General features: G+C 44.3%; 1 protein-coding gene across 1 annotated transcript in view; it reads right to left on the bottom strand.

Moving 5' to 3' along the window:
* Positions 1–7,733: 7,733 nt before the first annotated feature.
* NMRK1 (nicotinamide riboside kinase 1) overlaps positions 7,734–17,541 on the bottom strand; it is a 30,283-nt gene continuing 20,475 nt past the window's right edge. Inside the window, exons 5-8 of the mRNA XM_056118750.1 lie at positions 14,603–14,747; positions 14,446–14,517; positions 13,134–13,240; positions 7,734–8,390 (exon numbers count right to left, since the gene is read on the bottom strand). Coding sequence (XP_055974725.1) covers positions 8,284–8,390; positions 13,134–13,240; positions 14,446–14,517; positions 14,603–14,747 — 431 coding nt within the window. The 3' untranslated portion in view covers positions 7,734–8,283. The remainder of the gene's footprint in view (positions 8,391–13,133; positions 13,241–14,445; positions 14,518–14,602; positions 14,748–17,541) is intronic.

The raw sequence follows: 17,541 nt of genomic DNA, 5'->3' as shown, positions 1-17,541 counted from the left end.
TTACTCCTGGCTCTCAGGAATAACTCCTAGCAGTGACCCAGGGCTAGTGGGGAGGCATATGTGGTACCAGTGATCGAACCCGAGCTGGCTGTGTGCTGTGTGCATGGCTAATGCCTTACCCACTGTACGCTCTCTGGATCCAATCTTAGGTGATTTTGAAAGGCAAGTGCCAAAATTTTTTTTTGTTTCATTTTGGGGCCACACTTGGCAATGCTCAGGAGTTACTCTTGGCTCTGCACTCAGGGATCACTCCTGCCAGTGCTCAGGGAGCCACATGGGAAGCCAGGGATCAAACTCAGGTCAACTCTGTGCAAGGCAAGTGCCCCACCTCCTGTACTCTTGCTCTGGCTCCATGTGCCTATTATCGCTCTCTCTACCCATCTTCTTGCCTGAGAACTGGCACTGATGAAAACTCCTGTTGCCTTCTTGGGTTATCTGGAGACAGAGGGAGTCATGCACCAAGAATGAGGGTCTCTGGCTTTTTTTGTTACTCTTTTGAGTTACTGCTCACTAGACTAAAATATAGGACTACCTGTTGAATTTGAATTTCAGAAAATCAGAGACCGTAACATGTGTAACATGTATAGTATTGAAACTGAGTGAACTGAAAGGCTATCTCCTACTTGTCTGGTACTCAAATTCATTTATTTATTTATTTATTTATTTATTTTGCTTTTTGGGTCACACCCGGTGATGCTCAGGGGTTACTCCTGGCTCATGCACTCAGGAATCACTCCTGGCGGTGCTCGGGGGACCATATGGGATGCTGGGAATTGAACCTGTATCGGCCATGTTGGCTGCGTGCAAGGCAAACGCCTTCCCTGCTGTGCTATCGCTCCAGCCCCTGGTACTCAAATTTAACCGAGTCTCCTCTAATTTTGTTTTTTCCTCCTAAACTATCAACCATGTGTAAATTATGGCCTGCCTTGGAGTTTCTCTTTTTTTAATTTTTTAAATTTTTTATTTTTTATTAGTGAAACACCATGAGGTACAGTTGTAGACTTACAAATTTTTGTGCTTGGGTTTCAATTATACAATCATCAAATACCCATCCCTCCACCAGTGCCCATTTCCCACCACCATGGATCCCAGTATCCCTCCCACCCCCCATCGCCCCCATCCCCCCTGCCTCTGTGGCAGGGAATTTCCCTCTGTTCTCTCTCTCCGTTTGGGTGTTGTGGTTTGCAAAAGAGGCAATGAGTGGCAATCATGTTTGGTCCATAGTCTACTTTCTTATGATACGAAACAACCAATCAAACAAAATCAGAAGCTCCCCTGTGTAGCACTGTCCTTCCGTTGTTTATCGATTTCCAAGTGGGCACCAGTAACGTCTCCATCGTGAGACTTGTTGTTACTGTTTTTGACATGTGGAATATGCCACGGGGAGCTTGCCAGGCTCTGCCCTATGGGCAGGATACTCTCAGTAGCTTGCCAGGCTCTCCAAGAGGGACTGAGGAATCGAACCCGCAAGGCAAACGCCCTACCTGCTTTGCTATCGCTCCCAAGGCCAGGGTTGAGGGGAGAGAATGCTATTACAGTAATTTCTTAAAATATGTAGCATTTTGTGTCTATGTTTGCTGTGTGTGGAACAATTAGCTGCAACATATTTGTAATTAATCCTGGGGGTAGGCGCTGCCTTCATGGAGCTTGCATGCCGGTTGGAGAGACAGGTACAGAAGGGGCAGTTCTGTAAGGGGCAATTCAAGAAGAATTGTGGTAGGGCTGGAGTGATAGCACAGTGGGTAGGGCGTTTGCCTTGCACACGGCCGACCCGGGTTCGATTCCCAGCATCTCATAGGGTCCCCCGAGCTACCGCCAGGAGTAATTCGTGAGTGCAGAGCCAGGAGTAACCCCTGTGCATCGCCAGGTGTGACCCAAAAAGTCAAAAAAAAAAAAAAAAGAAGGATTGTGGTTAGACCTTTAGAGAAAAGTAGGGGGAACATTAAGAACTTCAAGGAAAGTCCTCCCGGAAGTGGAACTTTAGAGGAATTTTAGCAGGAATCTTGAGAGAAGCTTCAGAGGAATTTCAGAAGAATTTTAGAAGGAAGACCAGGAGTCCGCAGGCTGGCTGGGAGAAATTAGGGAAGTTTGCTCTGAGCACTGGGCACTGAACGTGCTGCCATCTGGAAGCAGATAAGTTCTGGCGATGTTTGAGGAGAGAGGATCCTACTGACTGAACACAGCAGGGTTGGGTTGGGTGATGAAAAATATAGATAGAGGGGTCCGAGAGAGCAGACAGTGGACGGGACATTTGCCTTGCATGTTGCTGACCTGGGTTTGATCCCCAGCACCACATGTGGTTCCTTGAGCCCCACCAGGTGTAAAAGCAGAACCTGATGCAAGCCCTCCCTAGTGTTGTTCATAAACAAACCGAAACATAATAAAAATTATAAAAAATAATAAAAATGAAAAAAAAAAAAGAAAGGCATTTAGATGTTTAGGATGCCCTAAACTAGTTCAGGGAGCACCGTAGGAATTACATTAAGGATTTCCAACTTTCTCTTGACTCACTCCTACCCCACACTGATGCTGATATTGCCACCTTCAAAAGAGGAAGTACGGTCTTTAAGTGGCTTGATTAAAGCCACTGAGCTAATAAATAGATGACCTATAATTTGAACTCAGCTTTGTGTGTGTAGTATGTGTGCTTGTGCGGCAACAAAACCCTTCGTCATCAGAGTGTGAGGTAATTACAAACAGAAATCATGAGAGCTGATCAAATGAGTTTATAGAGGCTATTAAAGTTAATGTAACAACATAGTTTATATTGGTAAGTATTAAGAGAGTTGTGAGCAGTATTTTTTGTTTTTCTGTTTTGTTCTGTTGTTTTATGTGGGGGGCCCACATCCTGCAGGGCCCAGGGTGACTTATTCCTGGTTCCGTGCTCAGGAATCATTAGTGCTGATGCTCGGTGGAACATTTGCAGTGCCAGGGAGTGACTCAGAGTTGCCCCATGCAAGGAAAGGGTCTTAATCTCTGTACTATTTCTTTGACCCTGGATTTTGTTTTTATGTCAAAACAATTAATTGTGGTGTATTTGAAAACTCTGGTAATAACATTATTTTCTGAAGATAAGTGTTGGTATACAATGATGATTCACGATTCTTATTTTTTTTAATTAAAATATAGGAAATGAAGGGGGCTGGAGAGATAGTACAGTAGGTAGGGTGTTTGCTTTGCAAGAGAACAAGTTGGTTGAATTCCTGGCATCCCATATGATTCCTCAAGCACTACCATGAGTAATTTCTAAGCACAGAGTCAGGAGCAGAGAATGGAAAGAGTTTCCCAAAGAGTGACTAGCTGCAGTAGAATTCATATTTTGGAGTGTTATCTCTAATTTGGGGAGAGAAGTATTGTTGCCATCAATATTTTCTCTTATATCAAGGGAGTCTAGCTGAATACTTTAATTTTGGTTTAGAAATTTAACGGTAAAGTTACCGTATGTCTATTTCATAGTTCATATTGGAGAAACACAGTTTTGTTTTTTAATTTTTTGAAAAATTTATTTGGGCCACACCTACCAATGCTTGGGCATTACTCCTAGTTCTACACTCAGAAATTACTCTTGGAGATGCTTGGAGACCATAGAGGATACTAGCGATGGAACCCTGATTAGTCGCATGTAAGGTAAATGCTTTTCTATTGTACTATCTCTTTGGCCTCCTGAGAAACACAGTTTTGAGTGTAGTATTTATTCTTTTTAAATTTTTTTTAATTTTTGGATCTCATCCAGAGATGCTCAGGGTTCTGAGCTCAGCATTCAGGAATCAGTCCTGGTGGTGCTTGGGGGATCATATGAAATGCTGGGGATTGAACCTGGGTTGGTTGTGTGCAAAGCAAATGCCCTACCCATTGTACTATCATTCCAGCCCAATAATTATTCTTTGAAGGATATAAAGTGTAAAAACATTTATATTCTTTAACTAAGCAAATTTTACTTTTGAAAAGAATTTTAATATAATTCAAAAAGAGGAAAAGAGCAATATGTACTGATACTTTGAAAAACTAGTAACAGTTAGTAATAATTATTACTGAAGTATACTACTATTTTATTAAATCTAGTAATGATATAACAATTAAGAAATGGCTCAATAATCTCTCTCTTGAATTGATGTACTATTCAGCACTACATTTAAAATTCAATATAGAAAAATGTCAATATCTGAGGATATGGCATCTTTCTCCGATGCATTGAAATGCCAACAACATAGTCTGATAATTCATTCTTTCATTTTGCTGTTGTGTCAGTGGGAAGCCCTGTGTTTATTATTTTTAAAATTTTTTTTGCTCTTTGGGTCACACCTGGCGATGCACAGGGGTTACTCCTGGCTCTGAACTCAGGAATTACTCCTGAGTGCTGGGGGTGGGAGGGACCATATGGGATGCTGGGAATCGAACCCTGGTCAGCAGCGTTTAAGGCAAACGCCCTACCCACTGTACTATTGCTCCAGCCCCTGGAAGTCCTATGTTTAATACCTCCTTGAAGGCCTGTGCTTTTTTTTTTTTCTTTTTGGGTCACACCCGGCGATGCACAGGGGTTACTCCTGGCTCATGCACTCAGGAATTATTCCTGGCGGTGTTCGGGGGGCCATATGGAATGCTGGGAATCGAACCCGGATCGGCCGCATGCAAGGCAAATGCCCTACCCGCTGTGCTATCGCTCCAGCCCCCAAAGGCCTGTGCTTTTACACGTGAGCCACAACACTGGCTGGATAAAGCCAACTTTATCCAATATCTCAAATCTTAAACTATGGATCACAGCCCCATGTTGTAACTGAACGTGGGCACTACCAAAAAATTGACAACAGTAAAATGTTTCTGCACCTGCAATGACCAAGAATTAATAAAAACAAATGTGTAATGAACCCAGGGTGTTTTTGGCAGTGCCAACCTACATTGCATTTTTGGGTGAAAAGGAATTACGCGTGGAAAAGTGTAAGAAATGCTGATCTAGGGCCAGAGCGATAGTACAGTGGATACGGCATTTGCCTTGCACTTGGCCCTCGACCCACCCAGGTTCAATCCCCAGAATCTCATATGGTACCCCCAACACTGCCAGGAGTAATTCCAGAGTGCAGAGCCAGGAGTAACCCTTGAGCTGACTCAAAAAGATAAAAAAATAGAAAAGAAGATAAAAAGAAATTCTGATCTAGTACACAAGAAAAATAGTCTTAGATAAGGCATACATGAGTGCCAAGTATTATAAAGCATTACATTTAAAATTCAATATAGAAAAATGTCAATATCTGAGGATGTAGCATCTTTCTCCTATGCATTGAAATGCCAACAACATGGTCTGATAATTCATTCTTTCATTTTGCTGTTGTGGGGACAGTGTCAGTGGGAAGCCCTGTGTTTATTATTTTTAAAAAAATTTTTTTTGCTTTTTTGATCATACCTTGTGATGCACAGGGGTTACTTCTGGCTCTGCACTCAGTAATTATAATAATTACTTTATATTATTATAAAGCAGCCTTGTAAGTGAGAGGCTCTGGGTTTGATCTGCAGGATTGTATAAATGAAATAAATAAATGTGTCATATTCCAGGGCCAGAGAAATAACTCAATGAGCTGGAGAGCATGCTTCAAATTCAAGGAGACCTGGGTTCTAGTCTTGGTACCACATGGCCCCTCAAGCACTGTCAGGCCCCTCAAGCACTCACTGAGCCGACAATAGTCCACGAGCATCTCTGGGCGTGACCCCAAAGCCAAAACAAAAAGACATAGTTGAATAGCTCCTTACTGACCTCTGGGAAACAGGAAAAGAAGAGGGTGTCACGTTGGTACTTCTGATGGGTTTCAGAGCCCATTAAAAACTGCCGGCAACTCTTGGGATTTCTACCAGATGGCAAAATTGGCATTTGATACGGGATTAACCATACAAAATGTGTGTGTGTGACATAATCCCTTCATCTTTGTCAGCATGGGCCACTGTCAAGAGAACATAGAGGCTAAAATGTCCAGCCGCTGAAAAGCTCCTGGAATTTCTCATTAAAGCCAGGAAATGAACCAATAACACTTGGAAAATGGTTTTGGCTTGGATGCCATCATGAAAGTTGAACTCTCTAGATTATTTTGTTTTGGGACCACACCAGCAGTGCTTAGGGGTTTCTCCTGGCTCTGTGCTCAGGGGACCATATTGGGTGCCGGGGATTGAACCGGGTTTGGTTGCATGCAAGGCAAATGTGCTACCCACTGTACTTCCCTCACCATTTAATTCTTCACTCTCTACATCCACTCATGCTGGTGCCCCGAGCTTCATTGTGGGAAGCCTGCCTTTCACCAGCTTAGCAGATGGTAGGTATGGGCAGGAATATCTGTCAACGATTATAAATTATTGGAAGCCATATTAAAATGGTTATGAAAATTCTTCAAATGACTCATGGGAACATAAAGGGCTGATTCTGAAATTAGGAGTGGAGAATGAACAGGCTACCGAGCTGGTCTCGTTCTATTTGTCAGATAGGAACTTCCTGAGAATAAGGGAAATCTGATTTTTTTTTTTTTTTTTGCTTTTTGGGTCACACCTGGCGATGCTCAGGGGCTACTCCTGGCTCATGCACTCAGGAATTGCTCCTGGCGGTGCTCGGGGGACCATATGGGATGCTGGGAATCGAACCTGTGTCGGCCATGTTGGCTGCGTGCAAGGCAGACGCCCTACCCGCTGTGCTATTGCTCCAGCCCCGGAAATCTGATTTTGAAATGATCACATTTGGGTAGGGGAGCTGCGTCTCACTAAAAATATATGACATTCTTCATTGTTGGAGTCACTCCCATTTTTGAGTCAATGAATGGTTGTGTTTTTCCATGTTGGTTATGAAAAGTCTTTGATTTTAAAATGCTCACTTTCAACTATAGTGTTGTTTTGTCTTTTTCTTCCAGCATCCATTATTCTTCTGGTTTGTACCTCCTGTCCTGGTCTTTTCACCTTGGGAGAATTTCTACCCTTAAGTTAGATCGTAGGAGAGGTCTTCCTCAATGACAGGATGAGAACAACCCCAGTCCTGGCCAAGCAGATGGAGCATGCCAGCCATGCCATGAGCAAAGAAGATTGGGCTTGCAAATGTCATGGGATCTTTGAACACTCAAATTCTCCCTTGGGACTTCTCAGCTTGCCGAAGATGAAGAACTCTTTTTTTTTTTTGTGGGGGTAGTATTTTTGACTCCACTTGGTGGTGCATAGAGCTTATTCCTGGCTCTGTGTTCAGAGATCACCCCTGTTGTGCTCAGGGACGCATATGTGATGCTGGGGATTGAATCAGGGTCAGCCACATGCAAGACAAGTGCCTTAACCTCTGTACTATCTCCCTAGTCCAGAAATTTCTTTTCAAAACATGTGTTTAAAAATAGATAATTGGGAAATGCAAAACAAGTGAGAAAAATGTGTAAGTCCCTTCAGGGGCTGCAGGGCTTGGAGGGGTGGTGCTGTCATGTCTGTTGTAGGGAGAGCCTGATTTCCTAATAAACCCAAAACAGAATTTGGAACCGAGGCAGAGACATGTGGATCCTCTTAAGTTCCTTCGTCCATTGGAGTTGGACATCTCTGATACGGGCGTGCTTGCCTCTGCCTGGGCTGATTTAGGAGGCTTTCCTTTACTTGCAAAATATGTCACTCAATAAGAAAACCTTAAAAAAAGCACACAATCAATAATTTTTAAAATATTGTTTATTTTTGAAGTATTTGCAAAATATAAATACAAAAATTTCTTTAAGAGAGTTACAGGAGAAAGAGGGGATATTTTAGACATATTATATAAAGGTCATCAGTATTTTTTTTTCTTTTTGGGTTACACCTGGCAATGCACAGGGGTTACTCCTGGCTCTGCACTCAGGAATTACTCCTGGTGGTAGCTCAGGGGACCATAGGGATTCTAGGAATCGAACCCGGTTCAGCCGCGTGCAAGGCAAACGCCCTACCCGCTGTACTATCACTCTAGCCCCAAGGTCACCAGCATTTTAATTTTACTTGTCCCAAACATTAACTTCAGCTCTACTGAAATAGGAGGTATCAACTAAAAATTTTATTTTATTTTCCAGCTAAAAATTTTAAAGAAAGTAACATAAATGTCATTATGAGATGTAACAAAGGTTAATCTTTTAACCTTAAAGTACCCTTAAAGTACCCATATAGCAAAATAATCAATGCCTCAAGCTTATCAAGGTCTCTGATTTGGAGTTATTTTCAAGGCGGTGAATGAACGGAAACAATCACTCCTATGTGAGCACTCTCGTATGCTGCTCTTGGCTATGTGATGAACTAGTTTCCTGGCTGTTCCTTCACCGTTCACTTCGACAGGACCGTGGAACAGTTCTGCTTTGACAGTTCCTGCGTGAGATCTTCATACACTTGTGCAAAGAGGTCTTCTTCAGACTTCATTCCATCCAGGTAAACTGAGAAGGAGAAAAGAGAGCAGGCTGCAGTGTGGGCAAGCGTTTCACTAGATGTTTACTCTGGCACTTTGATCATTTGAGAATATTAAGAGGTTTATTTATTTTATATTATCATTTATTTTATTTATTTTATAATTTAGGGGGAATACGGTTGGGCCACAGCCAGCGATGCTCAGAGGCTTTTCCTGATCCCTCCTGTTGTTCATCGATTTGCTCGAGCGGGCCCAGTAACGTCTCCATTGTGAGACTTGTTGTTACTGTGTTTGGAATATCGGATACGTCATGGGGAGCTTGCCAGGCTTTGCCGAGTGGGCGAGATAGTCTTGATAGCTTGCTGGGCTCTCCGAGAGGGGCAGAGGAATTGAACCTGGCTTGGCTGGGCTGGCTGCACACAAGGCAAACGCCCTACCGCTGTGCTATTGCTTCCAGGAATTATTCCTGATGGTGCTCAGAACCCTGTATGTGGTGCCTGGGCTCAAACTTGCATTGGTCACATGTAAGGCAAGCCTTCTGTTCTATCTCTCCTACCCCAAGGATATTAATTTATTTAACTAAAGAGCCTAGACTACCCTGGCAGCAAGGTGGCTACCACCTCAGAGCTTATAGGAAAGCCAGGTACGAGCCGGAGGTGAAGGGGCAACTGCAGTCTCATGGGAAGGGGGGGCAGTACTGGCACGTCCTTCACGCCCTACTGAGGTCATGAGTTACCCCCCACAAGCGGCTCTCCAGCATGGCCATAACACCGGACACACAGAAACCAATCTCGTAATTATCTGGCTCTTTGCAGAAATCCAAAATCGTGGCCGCGTGACATTATATGATTCTCATAACCAGCTATAGAAAACAAAATATTTCACAATGCCTTTTCAGCAATTCTGATTGTTTGGGAGGAAATTCTAAACAATAATGGTGCATCTTTTGTCAAAATAATGAATGTAATCAATGTAGAGAAAAGTAGAAATCATCTGCCTCACAGGCATTTGGAGGGGTGGGAGGGCGGGTATACTGGGGTTCTTGGTGGTGAAAAATGAGTACTGGTGAAGGGAAAGGTGTTTGATCATTGTATGACTGAGACTTAAACCTGAAAGCTTAGTAACTTTTCCCACAGTGATTTAATAAATAAATATAAAAAGAAAAAAAAATAACTAAAGTTCAGGTGGAGTTCATGCCCAATTCAATCAGCTAATCAATGGCTGAATAAATAGCAGTTCTCCTACAAAAAAAAAAGAGCCTAGACTAAGGAAAGCTGAAGGGCTGGGAGCCGGTGGGTATGGCCCATGAGAGGCCCAGTGACAAGAGCAGGAAATCCCAGCAAGGGACACACTTGACAGGCCACTGATTCCAGACTCGAAAAGCAAGTACTGAACAGAGAAACACATAGGGACAAGACTCCCACTGTCCACTGGAGGTGAGCAAGTGTGAGGGACAGGACAAGGACATCATAATCTGGACTGGGCACCGGGGGACGGGACCTTACTCCTGGGTAAAAGGAGAGGCCTGGGCATTGGGGACGGACCTGAGTCCATCTACTTAAAACGTGCAATGTGTTTCTTAAGCATCTGAGGTTTGTATGCGAATCTTTCATCCAAATTCTCGAGAACCCGGGAGCTCAGGAATAAATCACTTTCCCACTAATACATTTCTCTACTACAAATATTTGACGCTGCTTTCAGGCGTTGTTCTTCTCTTCCCTTTCTGGCTTTTTGGTGTGCAAGACTGCTTTATAGCAATCCTCTATCTGCCCACAGACATTTTTTTTTCTAATTTTTTTTTGGGGACGTCACACCCGGCGATGCACAGGGGTTACTCCTGGCTCTGCACTTAGGAATTACCCCTGGCGGTGCTCAGGGGACCATATGGGATGCTGGGGATCGAACCCAGGTCGTGCAAGGCAAACGCCCTACCTGCTGTGCTATTGCTATGCTATTGCTCCAGCCCCCACAGACATTCCTGTGGGAAGTTGGCCCTTTAACTGACCAAGGCCTAAGTGCCTGTGCTACGTGACCTGCAACAGGCAAGGCCAGTGCTAGGTATGGTTACCTTGAGGTATGGTGATAACAAGAAGTAACTATCTCTTGCCTAGTATGTGATGCCTATAAATCATACGGACATGGCCCTTTGTGTAGCAAACCTCCCTAACCATATATGGGCACGACCTTCTGTGTAGCTGCCTCACTAATGAATATATACCCTGATTGCCCCCAATAAAGTCTGTCCCTTTTTCTCTCTTTTTCTGAGCTGCATTCTGTCTCTTGTGTCTCGTGTTCATTCGGTCGGTCCTTCTCAGCACCTACGGATCCTAGGGCCACCTCTGCAGGCTGGAGAGCGGTCTGGCGCCCCCCCCCCCCCCCCCCCCCCGCACATTCCCTTGTTCAGTTAAACACATCAAAGGGTGGTTGAAAAGTGGCTTCCTGAGACTGGTAGGTCGATAGTGTAGTGTGAGGGTGTATTAACATACATCTGACCTGGGCTTGATTCCTGGTACCTCATAGTTCCCTGAGCACTGCCCGGGATTGTCCTGGAGACTCCCCATCACTACTCTGGAGTAGTTCATTGTTGAACTGGAGGTCCCAACACCTTCAGGGGGACCTCCTTTGGCCCTTGCACTGAATAGCCACTCCTATTGGCTAAGAACAGCCAGTGAACAACACTTGCCAGTCCCTCCATATCCTCCCCAAATGGGGTCAACTCAAGGAAGCCTTCCCTTACCACTGGGACTCAGGAAGTTCCTGTCGCAGAACGTGATGCACCTAGAACACACAGCCAGTGTTTCACGTGTATTAACTGGTACTGGAACGTGGATTTCATAAAAGTAGGGTGTTTTTTCAATGTATGTCCTTTGTTGTCACCAGGGTGATAAAATACTTGTCGAATGAATGGCATCTAGAAATTGACAGGCTTTGACAGAAGGCATGGGGGTGGGGGGTGGGGAGAAAGGGAGGGAGGAGGGAAAGAGAGGAAGTGAGAGAGAGTGAGAACGAGAGAGAGAGAGAGAGAGAGAGAGAGAGAGAGAGAGAGAAAGTGCCTACCATAGAGGCAGAGCCTGGTGTCAAAATTGAGCTCAGAATGCAGAATGTTCTGGCCTAAAGAGTTCTCTTGGAATGAGCTTTTTGGGAAACAACAAAACTAATGAGAAATTTCCCAGCCCTGAAGTAGCCCAAAGTCATGAGGATCGCCTCCATTTGAGATGAAATTCCTGGGCTCTTTGGAGGTGGAGAAACTGAGGCACCACCCAGAGGCATAAACCAGGCCCCTTGTCCCCTGGAGGAGTGACCCCTCAGAAAAGAAGCCACAGGAGAATCTCAACGTCCTGATAAACATATGGAAGGACCATCACGAGTCAAAGGATTTTTCTATAAACACCCAGATTCACTTTTTGTTTACGTGTTTGATTTTGGGGGGGTCACACCCAGCAGTGTTCAGGGTTTATTCCTGGTGGTGCTCGGGGCACCGTATGTGGTATTGAAGAATGAATCCCATTTAGCCGAGTGCAGGGCCTTTGCCCTGCCTCCTGTACTAGCTCTCTGGCACCAGATTAATTTTTATGCATGTGAAGACTCTAGACCTAGACAGTCTGGAGAAATGGTATATACCTTCTCCCAAAACACATTCTCTACTTCTTCTACTCTGGAGTAGCCCATGTTCTCTCTTTCTCTTCCCTCACATTTCTATAAATAAACTACTTTCAATAAAACAATTCCACCTCAGTTTTTAAAAAATGAGTCCTTTAATAAGCTGTTACTGTCCACTGTCACTGTCCTCCCGTTGTTCATCGATTTGCTCGAGCAGGCCCAGTAACGTCTCCATTGGAGACTTTGTTGTTACTGTGTCTGGCATATCGAATACACCACGGGGAGTTTGCCAGGCTCTGCCGTGCGGGCGAGATACTCTCGGTAGCTTGCCAGGCTCTCCGAGAGGGACGGAGGAATCGAACCTGGCTCGGCTGGCCATATTGGCTGCGTGCAAGGCAAACGCCCTGCTGCTGTGCTATCGCTCCAGCTTCTAAAAGTTCTCTCATTTGTGTAATTTTAAAAAATTTTTTTATTTTGGGGCTGGAGAGATAGCACAGTGGGTAGGGCATTTGCCTTGCATGCGGCCAACCCAGGTTCGATTCCCAGCATCCCATATGGTCCCCTGAGCACCACCAGGAGTAACTCCTGAGTGCAGAGCCAGGAGTAACCCTTGTGCATTGCCAGGTGTGACCCAAAAAGCAAAAAAAAAAAAAATTTTTTATTTTAATTTTTTTCTTTTTGGGTCACACCCAGCAATGCTCAGGGGTTACTCCTGGCTTATACATTCAGGAATTATACCTGGCAGTGCTTGGGGGACCATATGGGATGTTGGGAATCAAACCTGGGTCAGCCGTGTGCAAGGCAAACTCCCTGCCTGCTGTGCTATCACTCCAGCCCCTCATTTGTGTAGTTTAAAGGAGTGGTTTTCAACCTTCTTGGAGGAGGGAGGGCCCACACCTGGCAGTGCTCAGTGCTAATTCCTTTCAAGCTCTGTGCTCAGGGATCACTCCTGGCAGAGATGGGCAGGTGCCATCCTGGCAGATACCAGGAACTGAATCTGGGTTGGCCGAGTGCAAGGCGAGTGGTCTGTCTGCTGTCCTATCACTCTGGGCCTCGTTTTCAACCATTTTACAGATGTGGGCTAGCACTGGTCTGTGGACCAGAGGTTGAACATCTCTGCCTGAGGCAAAGGCCAGTAAGGAGCTTTTCTGGAAAGAGCGAAGGCACTCACCGATCTCCCAGGAGACGCTCTCCATCTCCTGCCTGTGCTTCAGATACATGGGCCACACGTGGCCGTCAAAGTACCCTGGGGGGTCTGGAGGCTCATAGACTCGGGTACTGCCGAAACAGATTAGGAATTGTATGTTGCCAGAAACACACATTGACATAAAGCAAAACAATCACGGTGAGGATTATAAGAGCACCCAGAGACTGAATCTAGACAAGGTCAAGACTACACACATATTTGGAGGCATAATGACAAGTCACAGAGGTTACAACATGCATTTAGTTCTCTGGTCTAAAAATGGACTTTGTTAAATTCATATTGTATTTATCTTTTTGCTTTTTTTTTAAATTTGCTTTTTGGGTCACACCCGGGGATGCACAGGAGTTACTCCTGGTTCATGCACTCAGGAATTATTCCTGATGGTGCTCGGGAGACCATATGAGATGCTGGGACTCGAACCTGGGTTGGTCACGTACAAGGCAAACGCCCTACCCGCTGTGCTATCGCTCCAGCCCCAATTCATATTTTATAATTCATAATTCATAATGAATAAAGCAATTAAGGACAGGGTCAAGGCTGTGGCTCAGTGGCAGAGTGTGTACTTGGCATGTGCGTCCCTGGATTCAATATCTGGCATCACAAAAAAACAAACATAAACCCCAAACAAACAAATAAATAGCAACAATGAAGGACAAATATCAATGTAAATTGTGATGGAAATATTGGTACATTAGATTAAGTTTTAAATTAACTGGTATTGTAGCTGTTGCCAGACTACAGGATGACTACTTTAAAAATCATAAGCAACAAGGAGATTGCTTCATTTGAAGATTGAGAGATAAAAGTAGCAATATCCTCCCATTGTTCATCGATTTGCTCGAGCAGGCACCAGTAACGTCTCCATTGTGAGACTTGTTATTACTGTTTTTGGCATATCAAATATGCCACAGGGAGCTTGCCAGACTCTACTGTGTGGGCGGGGTACTCTCGGTAGCTTGCCAGGCTCTCTGAGAGAGACAGAAGAATCGAACCCGGGTCGGCCGCGTGCAAGGCAAAGGCCCTACACGCTATGCCATCGCTCCAGCTGAGAGAGAAAAGAGAAGCCATAAAACTTACTTATATAAGGGTCTTAGAAAAGTAAAATCTGTGATACCCATGAACAACCATTTATGGAAAAAGGTTCTGTTCGTTGTGTGAAAGACTTGTGCTTTCCTTGTTTCAAAAATGATGCTTGCTGTTTAATACTGTGCTTCCCTTATTTGTCCTAAATTTGGTTATCTGAATTTCCACCCACAAAGTTGATTTCAAAACGTACCTCCTCCTCCTCTTACATTCTTCATACGGGATGCTCAGGAAATAGCTTCTATTCCATATTCTGTCCAAGGGCCTAAAATAAGAGCATATTTAGTTTACAATTTTCTCTCCCTTCATTCATGCATTCATTCATTCATTATTAGAGTGAGGGTTCTTACTTATAGTTAAAGAGAAGGAATCCTTCGATGATTAAAATGGGAATGTCCTCAGTGCTGTCCCAGTCTGTTTCTGGCGATGGCCTTGGGCTTTCCATCCAGCAGGAAATGGTTGACATCATTTTTTCCATGTTAAGGGCTTCAAGCACTTTAAAAAAAAAAACATACGAATATATGAGATCAATACAGCAAGGTGTTTTGTGGCTCAGACTTTTAATATGAGTATCTCTAGGACCCTAAACATATAAAGATAGTTGAAAGATAATTGTCACACTGGGTTAAATATCTGCAATGTATTTGGAGACCTAGTATCCTTAATATATAAAGAATTCTTATGATAAATAAGAGGGTAATCAGAAAAAAATGCAGATATTTCATTTTTAAACTCTGAAATGTGCATCCTTTTTGAGCATATAATTATACATTTGGAAAATTTACTTTTATACAATTATAATTTTGGAAAATGTACTTCTGGAAAACTATAGTTTTTTATAGTTAGAAAGTAGTTAATAACTAAATATATAGTCGATAACTATAGTTAGAAGTCTTTTACTTCATATAAAATGCAATGCCTGGGGTGCAGGGAGATAGAGCAATTTATTCTACTCTTGTTAGGTGTACGATCTATAGATGAGTTTGGTCAAGTTTGCTGTTTTGTTTAAATCTGTTAGATTCTATTTGACTTCTGTCTGCTGGTTCCATTAGTTACTGAGAAAACTATTAATTATCCCACAGTAATTATAGATTTGGCTGTTTCTCTTAGTGTTGTCAGATTCTGCTTAACATATTTTTTTCTTTTTGGGTAACACCCAGCAATGCACAGGGGTCACTCCTGGCTCTGCACTCAGGAATTACCCCTGGCAGTGCTCAAGCGACCACATGGGAAGCTGGGAATCGAACCTGGGTCAGCCGAGTGCAAGGCAAAAGCCCTACCTGCTGTGCTATTGCTCCAGTCCCTCTGCCTAATGTATTTTTTTTTTTGCTTTTTTTTGGGGTCACACCCAGTGATGCACAGGGGTTACTCCTGGCTCTGCACTCAGGAGTTACTCCTGGCGGTGCTCAGGGGACCATATGGGATGCTGGGAATCAAACCTGGGTCGGCTGCGTGCAAGGCAAATGCTCTACCCGCTGTGCTATTGCTCCAGCCCCCTGCCTAATGTATTTTTTATTTTTTTGCTTTTTGGGTCACACCTGGCAATGCACAGGGGTTACTCCTGGCTCTGCACTCAGGAATTACTCCTGGCGGTGCTCAGGGGACCATATGGGATGCTGGGAATCGAACCCGGGTCAGCTGCGTGCAAGGCAAATGCTCTACCCGCTGTGCTATCGCTCCAGCCCCTGCCTAATGTATTTTAAGGTCACGTCATTAGGTATATAGTATATGCATTTTAGTTTGTTTTATCTTCTTTGCAAATTTATCCATTTGTCTCCATCTCAGCCTTAAAATATATTTTGAAAGGCTGGAGTAGCAGTACATGGGGTAGGATGCTTGCCTGGTAATCGGCTGACCTGGGTTCAATTCCTCACACCCCGCAGGGTCCCTTGAGCCCACCAGGAGTGATCCCTGAGCACCTTCGGGTATGGCCCCAAACAGTACCTCCCATTTTTTTTTTGAGAGGTTGGAGAGATAGCATGGAAGTTTAGGCATTTCCTTTGTGAGTGGCCGACCCAGGCTCGATCCCTGGCACCCCATAAAGTCTCCTGTGCCCCATGAGGAGTGACCCCTAAGTGCAGAGCCAGGAACAAGCTATGAGCATGGCTGAGTGTCACCCCCCAAACAAAAACAAAAACAAAAACCCTTTGATATTAGTATTATTATACAAACTTTCTTTCAGTAGCTGTCTGCATGCTGTTTTTCCTAGCATTTTTACTACCTACTTTTTTAAACCTATGAGTATACTTTAAAATACACGTTTTGGGTAATTCAGAAGGAATTTCTCTGAATTAAAGTCAGGTTTTTTTTTTCCTTCTTTTCTTTTCACTCTGCACTGGAGTGATAGCACAGTGGGCAGGGTGTTTGCCTTGCATACAGCCGACCTGGCTGACAGGAGTTTGATTCCTCTGCCCATCTCAGAGGGCCTGGCAAGCTATCAAGAGTATCTCTCCCACACGGCAAAGCCTGGCAAGCTCCCTGTGACGTATTCAATATGTCAAACACAGTAACAACAAGTCTCACATTGGAGATGTTACTGGGCCCGCTCGAGCAAATCGACGAACAATGAATGTTTAAATACATCTCCTACAAGGAGCTTACATATGGCTTTTAAAAAAATCCTTTCTTCGGGCCAAAGCGATAGTACAGCAGGTAGGGTGTTTTCCTTGCATGTGGCCAACCCAAGTTCAATCCCTGGTACCCCATATGGTACCCCATGCACTACCAGGAGTAACTTCTGAGTGTAAAGCCAACTCCTGGCTTTACTCCAGTCCCTGAGTGTTGCTGGTTGTGACCCCAAAAAGCCAAAAAAAAAATTTCTTTCATTCTTTTAACTTAAAGTAGCTATTTTCTCACTATTGTTTCCTATTTTATTTGTTAAATCATCATTTCACTAAAAATTATTTTGCTGGTTCTTCTTTTGGGGGGAAGGGGGTGTAGGCCCTCCCAAGAGGTGCTCAGGGAGGGGGTAGGACACAACTAATACGTCTCGACCCAGCAGACTGTAGGCTCCCTACAAAAGCCTGAGGGTCCGATGCTGCTAGGCCCTGCAGTGCCGAAACACCCACCTGTGCTCAGCCCTCCAGGTCTGCACCCTGAGATGCTTGGGGGACCAAGTGTTGCCAGGAATCCAACTGAATATGGGGTACAACAGGCATGCGCCCTAACCCCAGAACTCTCTCTTGGGTCCTGACCCCTCCACCCCCTCTCTGTCTCCTCCCCCACGCCTCCATTCCAAAGTGGCCCCCACCAGGTAGTGCTAGGGATCAAACCCAGGAGCTCACACACG

Source organism: Sorex fumeus, unplaced genomic scaffold (assembly GCF_029834395.1).
Source record: "Sorex fumeus unplaced genomic scaffold, SorFum_2.1 ptg000038l, whole genome shotgun sequence".
NCBI classification, from domain to species: Eukaryota; Metazoa; Chordata; class Mammalia; order Eulipotyphla; family Soricidae; genus Sorex; species Sorex fumeus.
The sequence above is the reverse complement of the archived record's forward strand: the minus strand, read 5'-3'. Positions and strand labels throughout refer to the sequence as shown.